This window comes from Podarcis gaigeae (assembly GCF_964106915.1).
Source record: "Podarcis gaigeae genome assembly, chromosome: 10".
Classification (NCBI taxonomy): domain Eukaryota; kingdom Metazoa; phylum Chordata; class Lepidosauria; order Squamata; family Lacertidae; genus Podarcis; species Podarcis gaigeae.
The window spans coordinates 31,170,160-31,185,609 of NC_139686.1; the positions used below are offsets into that span (position 1 = coordinate 31,170,160).

At 41.2% G+C, this 15,450-nt stretch overlaps 1 protein-coding gene across 5 annotated transcripts in view; it reads left to right on the top strand.

The window, feature by feature from the left end:
* Positions 1-33: 33 nt before the first annotated feature.
* Positions 34-15,450, top strand: part of ZC3H7B (zinc finger CCCH-type containing 7B) — a 48,801-nt gene continuing 33,384 nt past the window's right edge. Inside the window, exons 1-5 of one of the 5 annotated variants that reach the window (XM_083701779.1) lie at positions 34-97; positions 10,193-10,253; positions 12,046-12,079; positions 14,224-14,421; positions 14,832-14,990. In XM_083701779.1, coding sequence (XP_083557905.1) covers positions 10,201-10,253; positions 12,046-12,079; positions 14,224-14,421; positions 14,832-14,990 — 444 coding nt within the window. In that variant the 5' untranslated portion in view covers positions 34-97; positions 10,193-10,200. Of the gene's footprint in view, positions 98-4,687; positions 4,909-5,836; positions 5,858-10,192; positions 10,254-12,045; positions 12,080-14,223; positions 14,422-14,831; positions 14,991-15,450 lie in introns of those variants that run through there. The other 4 variants (XM_083701776.1, XM_083701778.1, XM_083701775.1 and 1 more) reach the window with 4 other exon arrangements.

Genomic DNA, 15,450 nt, shown 5'->3' on the forward strand with positions numbered 1-15,450 from the left:
GTGTCCTCCAGCTCCCCCTTTAAAAAACAAAACTTTGCGGTGGAATGAAAGAGGCTGAGTTCCCTACTATTTTGTTGCTTGGAGCGGCGGGTCAGACGTGTGTAACGGGTTTGGATACGTTTATATGGTTTTGTTTTGTTTTTAGTACGACTGCTACCTATTTTCTTGAAGAGTTCCTGTGCCTTTAAGAACTACCTTTAAGAAACTCTTTTATGAGAAAAAATTACAACGTTTGGAGTTTTTTAGTTTAGAAAAAGGTGAGGGAGGGGGGAGAATTTGTTCTGAAAATCCTCTGATCTAGTAGACCCCCCCCCCCAAGTGTCCCTATTTTCCAGGGACGTTCCTGATTTAGAGAAGCCATCCTGATTTCTGATTTGATCCTGGAATGTCCCACTTTCCCTTAGGATGTCCCTATTTTCATTGGAGAAATGTTGGAGGTTATGGCAGGATGTCACTATTTTCAATGGAGAAATGTTGGAGGATTTCGAGTTATCCAACCTCTGAGCCACCTGAAGGCAATACTGTATAGAGGTTTTTAATGTTTGATTATATTTTATACATGTTGGAAGCTGTCCGGAATGGCTGGGGCAACCCAGTAAGACATATAAAAGTAAAATTATCATTATGGAATGGGACGTCCCAATTTTCATCAGAGAAATGTTGGAGGGTATAGTTTAGACTTTTACAAAACGACACTATTGCTTCAGTGCGTTGTGAACTAGGCCCAATCTGAACTATACATTTAAAGCAGTATCATATCACTTTAAACAGTCATGGTGTTGCAGCGTTTACCCCAGTCAATAAAGACAGACACGGGTTCTCCAAGGAAGGTCAGAATTTATTTGGTCCGCCTGCAGAGAGAAGACAGAGCAGAGGCCAACATCTGCACTTCCTGAGTCAATGGCTTACTTACCTAAAAGAATCCAGGGAAATGTAGTTTATGAAGGGTGCTGAGAGTTTGTAGCAGCTACAGTTTCCAGAGTGGTTTAACAATCAATCCCTCTTTGGAGGGAACTCTGAGAACTGTAGCTTGGTGGGGGGGCAGTAGGGGTCCGTAACAACTCTCTCAACCCCCTTAAAAAACTGCAGCTTCCAGGATTATTTGGAGGAAGCCATAACTGTTTAAAGTGGTGTGATACTGCTTTAAATGTATTGTGCAGATAGAGCCTTGTTTTTGCATATGTTTACTCAACAATTTACAGCATCAAAATAAGGTTATATAGTGGGGCTGTGGAGTCTTGCACCTACATTTCCCAACAGACTCTAATGTGACCTGCATCACTGACCTAGTGAGGTGGGTTGGTTTGCTATGAAAAAGAGGTAGAAACTGACTACAGTGCAGCTTGGTAGCAGATCTGTGTGGCACCAGTGGGGAGAAGTGGAGCAGAAAAACACTTAAATGAGCATAATCAAATAGGGTACAAATCTGTGTCCACTTGCCCTCTTTATGATGTTTTAATAGCCACACTAGACAAACTGCTGTGGCAAATGCTACATGTGGCCAAGCCTGCAATATTCTGCTATATCCAAAATACAGATAGGTACCACATATGCAGCCCACCAGTGTTAACAGGACTTTCCATATTTCATTCGTCACAGTTTATTGCCTTATTAAAATAATTTATTGGTTGCCTTTCAATCACTCCAGATACCCTAGAGTGAGACATAAATAAAACTAAGCAGAGCAAACTCAACAGCCCACAAAACTGGGGGGAAACCATCATCAGCAAGAAAAAGTATTGCTTGTTGATTTTCCTTCTGATTTGGGGGATAACAACATCCCCAGTTATTTTGTTGACTAGCTTCACGCGTTCTTGTTTTTCATGAATTTACCTCTTTTTCCTCTCTCAATTTCAGTGTTGACTATCTATGTGGTCAACTCTATGAAGGACAGGTTAAAAAAAAATCCCATTTAAATTGATAAATATATGTTTAATTTGACACCTTCCTCATCAGTTACTGGACTGATTAAACATTTATTCTCTAACCATTTTTAAGTATCCATTATTTTATACTCACTCCTAAAATTGGTTGTCTCTACTCATTGGGACAATATCAAAAGTTTGACTTCTATTTATATATTCTGATTTTTTAATCTCTATCTCTATCTATCTATCTATCTATCATCATCATCATCATCTATCTATCAATGCAAGTAATCACCTTTTACAGGTGACTTAGTTATTATATTACTCTGATAATTCTTTATTCATACACATTTATAGATGGATAAAGTAGTTTACAGTACAGTCCTATACATTACTACCCAAGTAAGCGGGTCTAGAACTATAGCCTTAGTCTGGTACTATCTGTTGATAAATTGCCTGGAATATTCTTTACTGAAATGCCAATTGTTGGTTGGACAAGCACCTACTCCCTTGCATGAGTAGTGCAAAGGCATGTATAGGAGTTGGACAAAGAGAGAGGGAAGACTGTACTATGCACAGCTAGAAAGGAGGGAAGGATCAAAAGAAGAAAAGGACAATGTATAGAGTGGCCAACAAAGTGTAAAAAAATGGAATACTGTAATGGAACGAAGTTAAAAGGATGGATGGGCTGAAGGAAAGGAAAATGATAAGCACCTTGGCCTAGTGCTGTGATTCCTGGCCCCTCGACTTGCTATATAAGCAAGTACACAAGTCTTCCTACCTGCATGGCTGGTTAATTACCAAGCCACGAAAGCCCCTCCTGATCAAAGGGAGCAACAATGGAAATTAGGGAGGGAGAGAAATGGTTATTGATTGTTGTCATTATTAATATATTAATTAATAATGGGAGTAGCGGGAAAGGGAATCAGAGAAGCTACAGAAGGAGGAAGGAAACAATATCAAAGGAGCAGGAAGAGGAGGGGTTAAAGAATCTGGAAATTTGGGACAATGATACAAATTAAGTATGAAAGAAGGGCAGAAGAAATGACAGTTTACTAAAAATATTTTCAGACAAGTGAAACCTCATTTATCAACAGCACCCCATACTATTTTGTGCACCCCAAAATTTTTAGCCCTGTTAAATTGGCCCTGGGGATAGGAAGTCTGACAACCCCTGATTTTTTTTTGTAACATTATGTCAACACTTGGCTCTTACAAGCATCTTGGCAGCTGTGATCTGTATCAGCAGAAGATTCTGAACTGTCTTTAAAGAGAGCCTTATATGTAGTGTATTATAGCAGTCTAGTTTGGATATAACCGGGGCTTTCTCCAGATGACAAATCAGCATGCAACAAAGTACAGTAAAAGGCACTTCTAGCTACTAACAGCACCTGTGCCGTAGAACAAAGTCCTTTAATACAGTACCAGTAGAGGCTGCTCTATTAGCATGAATGGGGCCCAACCTTAGCTGTCCATCAGCTAACCCCACTCACCTGCCAACCTCCTTCTCCTCCTCCTCCTCCTCCTCCTTCTTCTTTGGTTAAATAATTTTTACACCTGCCAACCTTCTTAATCACAACCAGAGCAGGAGGTGGCCATGGCTGTCAGCTTCCTCCTCAGTCTCAGTCCCATCCTTTAAGAACTCAGCAGGAAGGAGGACAAAATTAGAATTAGTTGGCTTTGCTTCTCATTGGCTGTTGCACCACCTACTGTTGTCTCCCTGCCTTTTGCTCTACCATTCCCAAGTGGGCACCAGCCACTACTGCTTAACACAATTCTGGTCCTGCCCCTCTAGAAAGGATCAGAGCTGCAACGAGACTGAGCCTCAAAAGGCCCAGTCCCTATGGTTGATGGTCCTGAAAGCTGCTGGTCTCTCCATCTCCCTCCCCCACCATGGCATGAAAGGTGGACTTAATTGTTATATCCTCTGAATTTGATTCAAACTAATCCCACAGCCTTGGACATTGGGAATAGCATATTAGCATATTGCTTGCTGTTGTTGTTTAGTCGTATAGTTGTGTCCAACTCTTCATGACCCCATGGACCAGAGCACGCCAGGCACTCCTGTCTTCCACTGCCTCCCACATAATGCTTATCTATAACTAATAGCCAATGGGGCTATTTTGCTGTATTTTGTCATAATAAAAAATTGCAGTTTTTGCCTCTCAATTACCTAGTACCCTGCTTAATCAAGTGAATCTGAACACTTACAACAAATTAACAGAATAATAATTAGGGAGAGAAATAAGGGGAAAATGCACAGGTAGATTAAGCATTTAACTGTGTATTTGCAATAATAATAATAATAATAATAATAATAATAATAATAAATATTTTGTTGGTTTATTTCCTTCACTCTTATTGTTACAGTGGTACCTCGGGTTACATAGACTTCAGGTTACAGATGCTTCAGGTTACAGACTCTGCTAACTCAGAAATAGTACCTCGGGTTAAGAACTTTGCTTCAGGATGAGAACAGAAATCATGCTCCGGCGGCGCGGCAGCAGCAGGAGGTCCCATTAGCTAAAGTGGTGCTTCAGGTTAAGAACAGACCTCCGGAATGAATTAAGCACTTAACCCGAGGTACCACTGTATACATCCTTGCTCAGATCTTTATCATCATAGATTGCAATGCAGTTATAACCATATCTACTCAGAAGGAAGCCATATGGAATTCAACGGGGTTTATTCTCAGGTAAATGAGATTAGGATTGCAGCCTAAATCGCTGCTAGGAAGGCTGGTTTTATGTGTTTGGTGTCGATGAAACAGTGGACTGTAGGACCTGGAGGGATCCCAAGGAAGCATTTTGCCTTGCTGGTGAGACTGAGCTGGAGAGACCTGGAAATGAAAGTAAAAAAGACCAAGAGGCACATGGAGGGAGCTGTATCGGCAGCAGCTCTAGGAACAGAATGTTGCCTTCTGTAATTAAATAGCAATTACTAGTATTATTACTAACCGTAATAATGCTCTAATAATATCTCTAGTAATATCATAGCATTTATCAAGGCAGGGTGTAGGGGGAATCCCCAAGCAGAGGAGGTGAGTTGGTTATTTTGTTGTTTTTCTGTGAAGGAAGGAAGCTAGGAAGAAGGAGGGTGGCTGGGTTGGGGGTATGAAGGAGCGAAGATGGGCCAAAATAACCCTGAAGCAAAACTGCTCAGCTTTGCAGATGAGTAACGGAAATATTTCTCACTGCATATGTTGCTTAATCCCAACCAGAATTAAATAGGACGCGAAAGTCACACTACTACCGTCTCTCCGGGTCGAATTCTTAAAAAGATAAATGTCTTCTTCCTCCCTGTGCTCCTTCTTTTGAGGTTGGGAAGTTTTTTGGGGAGGAACTAGCGGGAGCTCGGAACTGAATGGCGATCCCAGAAATCTTTTGACTTCTCTCACGGTTTCATTTCGGGTCTGCGTTTCTAGAATTCTTATTTCATTTTACTGTATTTTACTGCTTTCTTGCTCAAAAGCACTGACACAGTGAAGAGATTCTTTGCAGAAACGCTGATCTTGGACGAGGGGGAGTTGAGTAAAAAAAAAAAGGTTTGGCTGTTGCCTCATCTGGCATTTTATAATCTGACTTGTAAAAGTTACGTTGCTTAGCAGAACGGAAATGTTTCATTTAAAATAATTTTTGGGCGGGTTTTTTTTAGTCTGGAACCAGCCGTGACAGTTTGTTGTGAGCTTAGCAGCACCAAGTTGTGTGTCGTGGCTTCCGAAGGCAGAAGGCTCCTTCCTTGTCTGTTTCCGCGTTCGAGGCACAGCTAACGCCGGTTACTTTTGCTAACCGAGGCCGGGGATTTGGAGGCCTTGGGTTGGTGGGAATGGGGTCAATTCTAGAGGAATTAAACCAGGAAAATGTGCATGTGTGTTTTAGGGCTGTTAATGGGGGTTGGGAGTGCAATGAAAAGGAGGACCGTATTTGAAGGAGCAGAGCAATAGAGGCAAACCAGCAAGACGGAAGATGCCGCCAATGCGCATAAACAGGGTACAATCCACGTCGAAAAGGCTTACGAATGTCTGTTATACGCCTGTTGCATTATAGTATGATAGCTAACCAAAATATGTTGAAAACTGGGAGAATGAACACTAGGGGAATGGGAAACGTGTTGAAACCGTTGCTGAAAAAGAGAATCTGTTCCCTCCCTCCCTCCTTTTCCCTGCATATTGCGGAGGTCTTTACGGTGCATGTAAATATTTGGGGAGACAAGCGCTAGGGAGATGTGTGCTGTAAAAGTAATCTTACATTTGGGTTTGCGGCTCAATGCTACCCTGTTAATGTGCGATATTGAGGGCTGCAACTAAGCCTCACAGTTTTCTTTATGCAAAGCAAAACATCACCATTTGCATGAATGCAACGAACCTGTTGTGATTCTGCCAAGCCATTTGTACATTTTCTCGGTAGAGTCTCCTTATCGCATAATCGGTGAAACGTTCCAAACATATGGGATTATAAAAGCTTTGTATTACTAACTCCTCAGGTTCAGGGTTGGAGAGGAGTCTAGAAAACATGAGATTTGAAACCATGATGTGTCCCTTTTCATTTGTTTTGTTTCTCATTTTAAGCTTTTAGTGCATGTTACAGCAGTTTTAAGCTTTTACTCTGCAGTATACCATCTCTGAGCAGTTTGTAGATCCAGTTTAAAATACAAAAACAATCCAAAGTTTAAACAGTAAAAACAATGAAAACCAACAATAATACAGAACTGGAAATAAAAGAAAAGAAATCTAAAGAACAGTATACACAGCAGCAAAAAAACCCCCAAACAATTTAAAACCAGCTAGAGGAATAATTAGGTTGATCTTAAAACCCCATAAAATGACTATCCGTTGTACACAGGAACATAGGAAGCTGCCTCACACTTAGACCATTGGCAAAATCATTCTGTACCATCTAGTTTAAACTGTAGGCATGTCATGAGCAGCTATTGGCTAGTGCCTGTAACATCATATTAAAAGTGAAACATTTGTTTCCTGCTCCCTATTATGTTACTCCATTTGAGAATTTTAAAAAACCCTAAGAAGCAAAATACTACCAGGTGTGCTACTCCAGCAGAAGTACTCATGATGATTTTAAATATTTGTGCAAAAAAAAAAAAACCAACCTCAGGCTTCTTCCCACCCCTCACAGCAGTGTTGTTGTGTTGCTTTCCCCCCCTTTTTAAAAATTAAGGCAGTCTAAAGGGATTGACAGACAAATAATGGTATAACCAACCAATATTAATGCAATGTTTACAAAATATATTTTATAGTTAAACAATCCCATGATGTTTTAAAGTCTGCTTAAATTTAACAGTAAATTGTTACTCCTTTGAGAAGGACCTTTACAAAAATGCATTTCCAGACAAGGACATCAGCATATTTAGATGACAGTTCTGTGATGCGTATGTGGGCAAAGTTATATGTAAGATGCACTAACTTTTATATCACCTGCCATATAAGAATCGCAAATACAGTTTTTTTATTTGGAAATTTATGTAGAGTTATGACTTCCAATAGGATTATGTATTTGCTGGCTGATTTTATTAATAAATAATAGTAAATTTATGAATAATCTCTTACATTATCACAAAAACAGCTTTTAAAAGTTTTGAAAACAGTAATAACCTTTCACAAACACACACACAGGTTTAAAAACAGTACAAAATGAACAGAGACCTTTTCACCCAGCTGGAAAAGCTTATTGAAATAACAAAATCTTCAATTGTTTCTGGAGAGTACAGATTGTAAATGCCTGTCGTATCTAAACTGGAATGCTGTTCCACAAAACAGGGGTAGCCACATTGAAAGCCCTGCTCCAAGTCACTTTGGAACAAGTTTCTGCTATTTTGGGCACTTGAAGGAGAAACACTCTTGCAGAACACAGAGACCCACTGTGTGTATAAGGGATAAAGCGGACACTTAAGCAACCTAGTCCGAAGTTGTATGTGTTAGTACCAAAACCTTGAATTTGGCCCAGTAGTAGATTGGCAGCCCATGCAAATCCTGCAAATAAAGTGTTATATGCTGCTGGTGGTTTATCTCCACAAGCAACCTAGACACTGCATTGTACATTAGCTGCAGTCTCAGGGCCATCTTCAAGGGTAGCCCCCACATAGAGTGCATTACACTAACCCAACCTTGAAGTACCAATGCATGGACAGTCGTGGTTAGGCTCTCATCATAGACACCTGCATCTCTAGGGATAGAGCTATATCTAGAAGCACTCCACACTTTGCAGATGCTCTTTCAGGGAGTGTTTGGCCTCATCCTGGATCGGGACACATTCTCACTGAACCTAGGAACCCAACCTCCACCCCCTACACACACTGTCTTGCCTGGATTCAGACTCTGTTTATTAGCCCTCATCCAGCCCACCACTGCTTCCAGACACTGGTCCATGGCCTGCTCAGCCATTTCAAATTCAGATATTACAGATAAAAAGTTTTGGGTATCATCAGAGTACTGATGACTCTTCATCTTCTAATGGCTGCTCCCAGTTGCTTCATATATATGTTAAATAGCATTGGAGACACTATAATGCCCTGTAGCAGCCCATAACTCAAGAGCCAGGTGGGCTGGGAATCACAATTTCAGTGTTAACTTCTGGATGTATCCTTGGAGATAAGCCCAGAGTCACTGCAGAACAGTGCACCAATATCCATCTCCCATAGATGGTCCAAGAGGATTTCATGGCCAATGATACTGAATCAGGAGTTTAAGCAGGAGCAGCAGGGTCACAATCCTCCTGTCCCTCCCCTGATAGAGGTAATCTATCAGAGTGACCGTGGCCAATTGAGTCCCGAACCCAGATCCGAACTCATTTTGGAATGTATCCAAACAGTTTCCTCCTAGAATGCCTGTGAGTGCACTGCCACAATTTTCATGAGTACCTTGTGACTGTGATGTATTTGTAGGCCCCATTCCCTCATGCAAAGGAGTGTTCACTGCACCCTGGACCCACCCAGTCACGCCCACCCCGCAGCTAGCTTTAATCAGTTTTGAAAAGCAATGGTCGAGACAGCACTGGAGGCATAGTCACAAATAACTTGTCAAAGTCCTCAGGCTTCCAGAACTGATCCCACAAAGTAAGGCTTGACGGAGCATTGCAAACTTCACTCAGAGCTTAGTCTTAATTTGTATTGTACGTTATGGGATGTGCTGAATCTCACTTGGACTTTCCCCCCTGTGTTGAACCTTCTCCTTTTTGCAATGACATTTTGGTTTCAGAAGATAAAAATACCCGGTTTCCAGCAATTTGGAATACTAATTCTGCTGCAGATTCAGCACATCTTGTGTTGCACCTGACCAACTGAAAAATACTTTTAAGTTTGCCTAGCACAGCTAAAGATAGCTGAGAACAAATTTTCCTGTTTTGTATTTTTAATATGAAATGTCAGAACAGCGCACTGAATCATGACATAATTTTTGTGTTCTGAATTTTTCTCCTGAACTGAGTTGGTTGCCTGGTTTCATCTTCATCTTTCATGTTCCTAGTTGTACCACCATAAATAATTCACAGCCTTCATTTTGGTTTGCATCTTCATAATTGGAAAAACCTAGTGTAGCTAGATGGGTCTTAGAATCTGTGTTGCCATGAATTGTGTAGAGTAACATCTCTATGCATAAGATGGCAGTTTCTATGGTATCCTGGAAATCAAAGCCTGCCTTTCAAGTTTGCATTCTAAAAAGTGGGCACTTGGGGATGTATGAAAATGGAATGTTGAAAAGGTAATGCATACATCTACCTGGAAGAAAATGTGTCAACAGAAATCAGGATTTTGTTCCTCTGTACAGACCCCAGTCCATTGATGTTCATTGAGGCTGGAATGGTAGCAGATCAGCTGAGGCCATTTTGGGGCAGTGTGGATCAAGCAGACTTTATCCTTGCTTTAAAAAAGGGGTGTGTGTGGCTACTGTAATATGCACTTACATGTAGTTATGTTTAATAACATTGTATTTGAACTCTTCTATTGGTCCCTAGGCCCATTTGAGGGTGGGAACTGTTCTCTATACAATTCTAAATGGGTTTAACCCACCACATTTGAAGCAGCATCTGTGAGAGACCATTCCTCAGTGTTGGAATGCATGCTTTAGCAACAGAGATGAGCAACTTGTGGACCTCCAAATGTTGTTGGATTTCTAACTCTCATCAACCACACCCAGTGCTCAGGAAACATTGGAGGATTCATACAACATCTGGACAACCACAGGTTTCCCATCCCTTCTTTACTTGTACAGTCCCAGATACCTCTAGTTAAAACTATCCTATGTTATTGTTAAAGTTGTATTGTGGGGTACGCTCAAACTCTAAAGGTTTAATATATGCTTTTCCCCGCTGCAGTGACTGTAATGGAGAGACAAAAACGTAAAGAAGAGATAGAGAAGGGACTACAGTTCATCCAGTAAGTGAACAAGTTTGGAGACTGTGTTGTTTCTATTCTCATTAATCTGTGAAATCAAGCAATCCTTGCTTTAATATATTTATTTTTTAATATATATATAATTTATTTTCCCTTCAAATGAAGACCAAAACAGCTCACACAATAAAGCATAACTTTCATAAATAGCAGCAGAAATACGCTGACATAAAAATACCTAGTTTAAGAAAAACTTATAAAGAATCAAACCACAATTCTTGTACAGCTTCCAAAATTGTGGCACCACTATAACATAAGTAACACTTGTTGCATGGAAACGTATACTTGGCCTTGAGTTGAGTGTACTTTGTTTTTTACCTTTGTAAGGGAGAACTGTGAAATACAGTGGTACCTCGGAACTCGAATGTAATCCATTCCAGAAGACCGTTCGACTTCTGAAACGTTTGAGTTCTGAGGTGTGGCTTCCGATTAGCCGACAGCTAGGTTTTTGCACAGTGGAAGTCGTGTCAGACGTTTGTGTTCTGAGGAACATTTGAAAACCGTGGCACTTCCGAGTTTTTGGCATTCAGGAGCCGAAACGAGCAGTTCGAGTTCCAAGGTATCGCTGTACCAGGAAGTTTGCAGTGTTAACTTTCTAGAGTAAGGCTGCAGATTGGAAGGCTCCTACTTTAATAAGACTATTCTAGAGTAAATGGATTGTCATGGCAACTGTCTATGGTTATAGGGTTAAGACTTGCACACCAGTCGATAGTCGCTTCTGGTTCATACAACTGTACAATAGTACAATTATAAGGGATAGAGGAGCCAAATTCCCTTCAAATCTGTGGCGCACACCCAGCTTTTTCACATACGTAGCAGCCCATGGAAACTGTTAACTAGCTACACTTGGGAACCTAGGCAAAACCTTTTCCATTTGTATATTGAAGAATGTTGATTCATTCTATTGAAGGAAAATACTTGACAGACATAATTTATTGAACTGGACACTATGCCTGTGATGTGGAAAACAAGTAGTGTTATCATTTCCTAGACAGAGAAACCAAAGTGTGTGTTTGGGTTGTTATCTGGCTGTGGAGAAAGTATTGCCTCCATGAGGCCACCTAGCAACGCAGGGGACATTTTATCAACACAAGAAACATTGGACTTTTGGATGGCAGTAGCCCAATTGCCACCCAAGCGAGTTGAAACAATTTATTTGTTTCCCTCTATTTAAGTTCCCATCTATGATAGTTCAGGAATGATGTTGTGCTGGCTAATACTATAGTTGGTGGTACGTTACCCAGAGGGCTTTGTTTTCCTCTGTTAGTCACTTACACTGCCTTGAAAGTCAAAAGAAATTTAAACTGGTACCGAAGCACAGCCAATTTTTTGATTATCTTGTCTTAGTAGCCTTCTGTTTGCTGTTACTATAAGCCTGCTTTCTTGCCAAAAGAATCATTGTGTGTGTGTCCCACACACACACACACACACACACTCAATCAAATAATGTGGATTTTTGTGCAAAAGGTTTTGTGCATGTGTGTGTGTATATAAACATAAGCAAAGTATTCTTCAGCAACAGGTAAATTTGTGTGCAACGGCTGAAGCCAAAGAGATAATGTAGCTTCCTGTACACATAGTTTAAGGTACAGGCCATGAAAAACTTAAGTGCATTCTGCAAACTCGTCGCTGAAAAGTGAGCATACCAATGCCCACAGGTAAAAAAGAAGAGGTTCCCTATTTCTACTTATATTATTCATTTATACTGCTTCACATATTAGAGTGATGTATATATATGTATATTTCTGTACTTCAGAAGCCCTTTGTCTTTGTTTAGGTCCACGTTACCCCTAAGCCAAGAAGATTATGAGGTAATTTTAAGAGTTTCTTTTAAAAAAAAAGAAGTACCAAATGACATTTTAATATACAATGTTATCTTGACGAATTAGTCCTTGTGACTGGGGTGGTGATGGCAGGGAGGGAAAGGGAAGTAGTTGCTTCATGCCACTGGATGGGCAGAGTTGCTCATAGAACAAGGATAGAGAAGCTTTTTCAGCCCAAGGTCCATCCAAGGTACATATTTCCTTCTGGGCAAGTTTTTGAGGGCCACATGCTAGTGATGGATGTGGCTAGGATTCAGGAGATGCCATTCTAAATCACATTGAGATTATCAGCTGGGTCTGTGTGGGTGATTTTTATACTTCTAATTTAATATCCTCCTGCTACCGAGATCTCCAGTTGGTTCAGTTCTCAAAAGATGAGTATGTAAAAAACTATCAGCAACATGGGCGTTTACTTTCCAATAATATTTTTGTTGTTTGACTAAGTTACTTAAATACATTGACTTCAGTGGGTCTGAGTACATCTTAGCTTTGATACTGCCAAATTTGATTTAATTGAACAAGCATGCTATGCATACTTGCTCGAGATATATATTTATTTTAAAATGGGAAACTTGAATTTACTCAAGCCCACTTACTTATTGAGTTGTTGCCTGGCTCTTAAGACTCCTCATTTGAGTTCTGCAGCCTCTGGCAGGGCATCTGCCCTAAAACCTTTGACAGATGTCCCCTCTCTAACCATAGCTATGAATCTAGGGAACTCCTTTGCTCTAAAAATGTACTGTGACTGGTCTAGGTCCTGTTTTTCTTGTCAAGTCCTGTCCACACTGTGACATTGGCACACTGCATAGCAGGTTCATAGCAGACAGTAATATTGTGAAGCACAATATCATTGAGATTAGATTAAGAAAAAGCAGGCAAGAGCTGTGTTCACACATCATGCTAAGCCATAAACTATGGCTTAATGTGCATGAGTGAATCTTGTCCATTGTATTCTTCCCCACTCCTCCAGCTGACACTGTAAGGAAACAAATGGCTTGCATAGACACATTCACCGTACCATGCTATAATGAAGCTTTCCAACCAAGGAACACTGTTTCTCTTAGCAGACAAGCCTTTTCTCATAAACCTGTCCACAGGGAATTGTGACTTTCTAGGATTATACGAATTATGTGCCTCCTTTATATTCTGAGAGAACGCATATAGTGATTTTGATTGAGGTTGAATCCTGACAAGACAGAAGTACTGTTTTTGGGGGACAGGAGGCGGGCAGGTGTGGAGGACTCCCTGGTCCTGAATGGGGTAACTGTGCCCCTGAAGGACCAGGTGCGCATCCTGGGAGTCATTTTGGACTCACAGCTGTCCATGGAGGCACAGGTCAAATCTGTGTCCAGGGCAGCTGTTTACCAGCTCCATCTGGTACGTAGGCTGAGACCCTATCTGCCTGCGGACTGTCTTGCCAGAGTGATACATGGTCTGGTTATCTCCCGCTTGGACTACTGCAATACGCTCTACGTGGGGCTACCTTTGAAGGTGACTCGGAAACTACAACTAATCCAGAATGCGGCAGCTAGACTGGTGACTGGGGGCGGCCGCCGAGACCATATAACACCGGTCTTGAAAGACCTACATTGGCTCCCAGTACGTTTCTGAGCACAATTCAAAGTGTTGGTGCTGACCTTTAAAGCCCTAAACGGCCTCGGTCCAGTATACCTGAAAGAGCGTCTCCACCCCCATCATTCTGCCCGGACACTGAGGTCCAGCGCTGAGGGCCTTCTGGCGGTTCCCTCATTGCGAGAAGCAATGGCGGTTCCCTCATTGCGAGAAGCAAAGCTACAGGGAACCTCTGCCCGCCCTGTGGAACACCCTCCCACGAGATGTCAAAGCGATAAACAACTACCTGACATTCAGAAGACATCTTAAGGCAGCCCTGTTCAGGGAAGTTTTTAACGTGTGATATTTTAGTGTATTTTTGGTTTCTATGGAAGCTGCCCAGAGTGGCTGGGGAGGCCCAGCCAGATGGGCGGGGTATAAATATATTATTATTATTATTATTATTATTATTATTATTATTATTATTAATAATAATAATAATAATAATAATCCTTTTTGGCACTGTAGCAAGGACACTACAGGACGGCATAGTGTTTTTTCTTCGTTTCTTATTCCTACAGGCTTTTTTGCAAAAGCTGGTGAGAAACTTATTTGCAGAGGGCAATGATTTGTTCAGAGAGAAGGATTTCAAGCTAGCGCTGGTTCAGTATGTTGAAGGGCTGAATGTGGCCGAATATGCAGCTTCAGATGAGGTGGCCATTCCAGTGGATCTCTTATGCAAGCTGCATGTCAATCGGGCTGCCTGCTACTTTGCCATGGTGAGTAGTCTTGGGGCTAGTTTGTGCATGTGTGTGCTTTATTTGATCTCTCCATCATTTGATGACTTGTGGATAGGCAGGTTTAAACTGCATTAAAGATATGTCATGGCTCACTTGCTTATATTTGATGTTGCAGTCATCAGGTGATGATCATACTTATGCAATTCATTCCATTGCCTTTAGGGGGTGAGGGCAGGGATCTGACTACAGGCAATATACACCAAGGGGAAGAATTATCCATTGTTGTGGGTATTAACCTGACACACTGTTCTTTTGCTCCCCCTTTCTTTTCTGTACAAGCAGAACTTAAGAGCAATGAGTTAGGTTGGACAGATCTTGCATGGAAGGAGACGTGTAGGATCCGTTTATATCAAGCTTCTTATGGTTATGATAGTCTCGTTTTCCAAAAGGGCCTGCATGAGAAAGCTCTGGAAGACAGTGAGAAGGCTCTGGGATTCAACAAGGAGAACATCCGTGCGCTATTCCGGAAAGCCCGCTGCTTGAATGAGCTAGGGAGGCACAAGGAAGCATATGAATGTAACAGCCGCTGCTTGCTCTCCCTCCCGCATGTAAGTAGTGGCTTGCACATTTACAGTCATTGACTTTTTAATGGAAAGTGCATAAATGTGTTAAAATAAATTACAATCAAACTTGAGATTTCCATTCCCCTCCTCTATCGTTGGCTCTCTCATCTTTTCTTTTGATCCAAAGAGCAATAAAAAGGAATCTACAAATCTTCCAAGCATTTGAGCAAACTAATAAATAGAGCATGCAGTTTCCAGCACAAATATGAAAGCCTATTATTGTCGTTAGCACTTAGATTTGCAAATATATTTTTATATATGACAGCTTCTGGGGGAAAGCCCCTGCTCTCTCTTACTGCAAGTGCTGCTTCTCCCCCCACCCCCCAAGTTTCCCTGCCATTATGTCCCCTCTTACAGAGACACTGTCCCTTGTTCTGCTCATATTTCACCTCTAGATATTTTGGTCTGGATTGGAGAGACGGCACAAGAGAGAGTTTGGGAACAG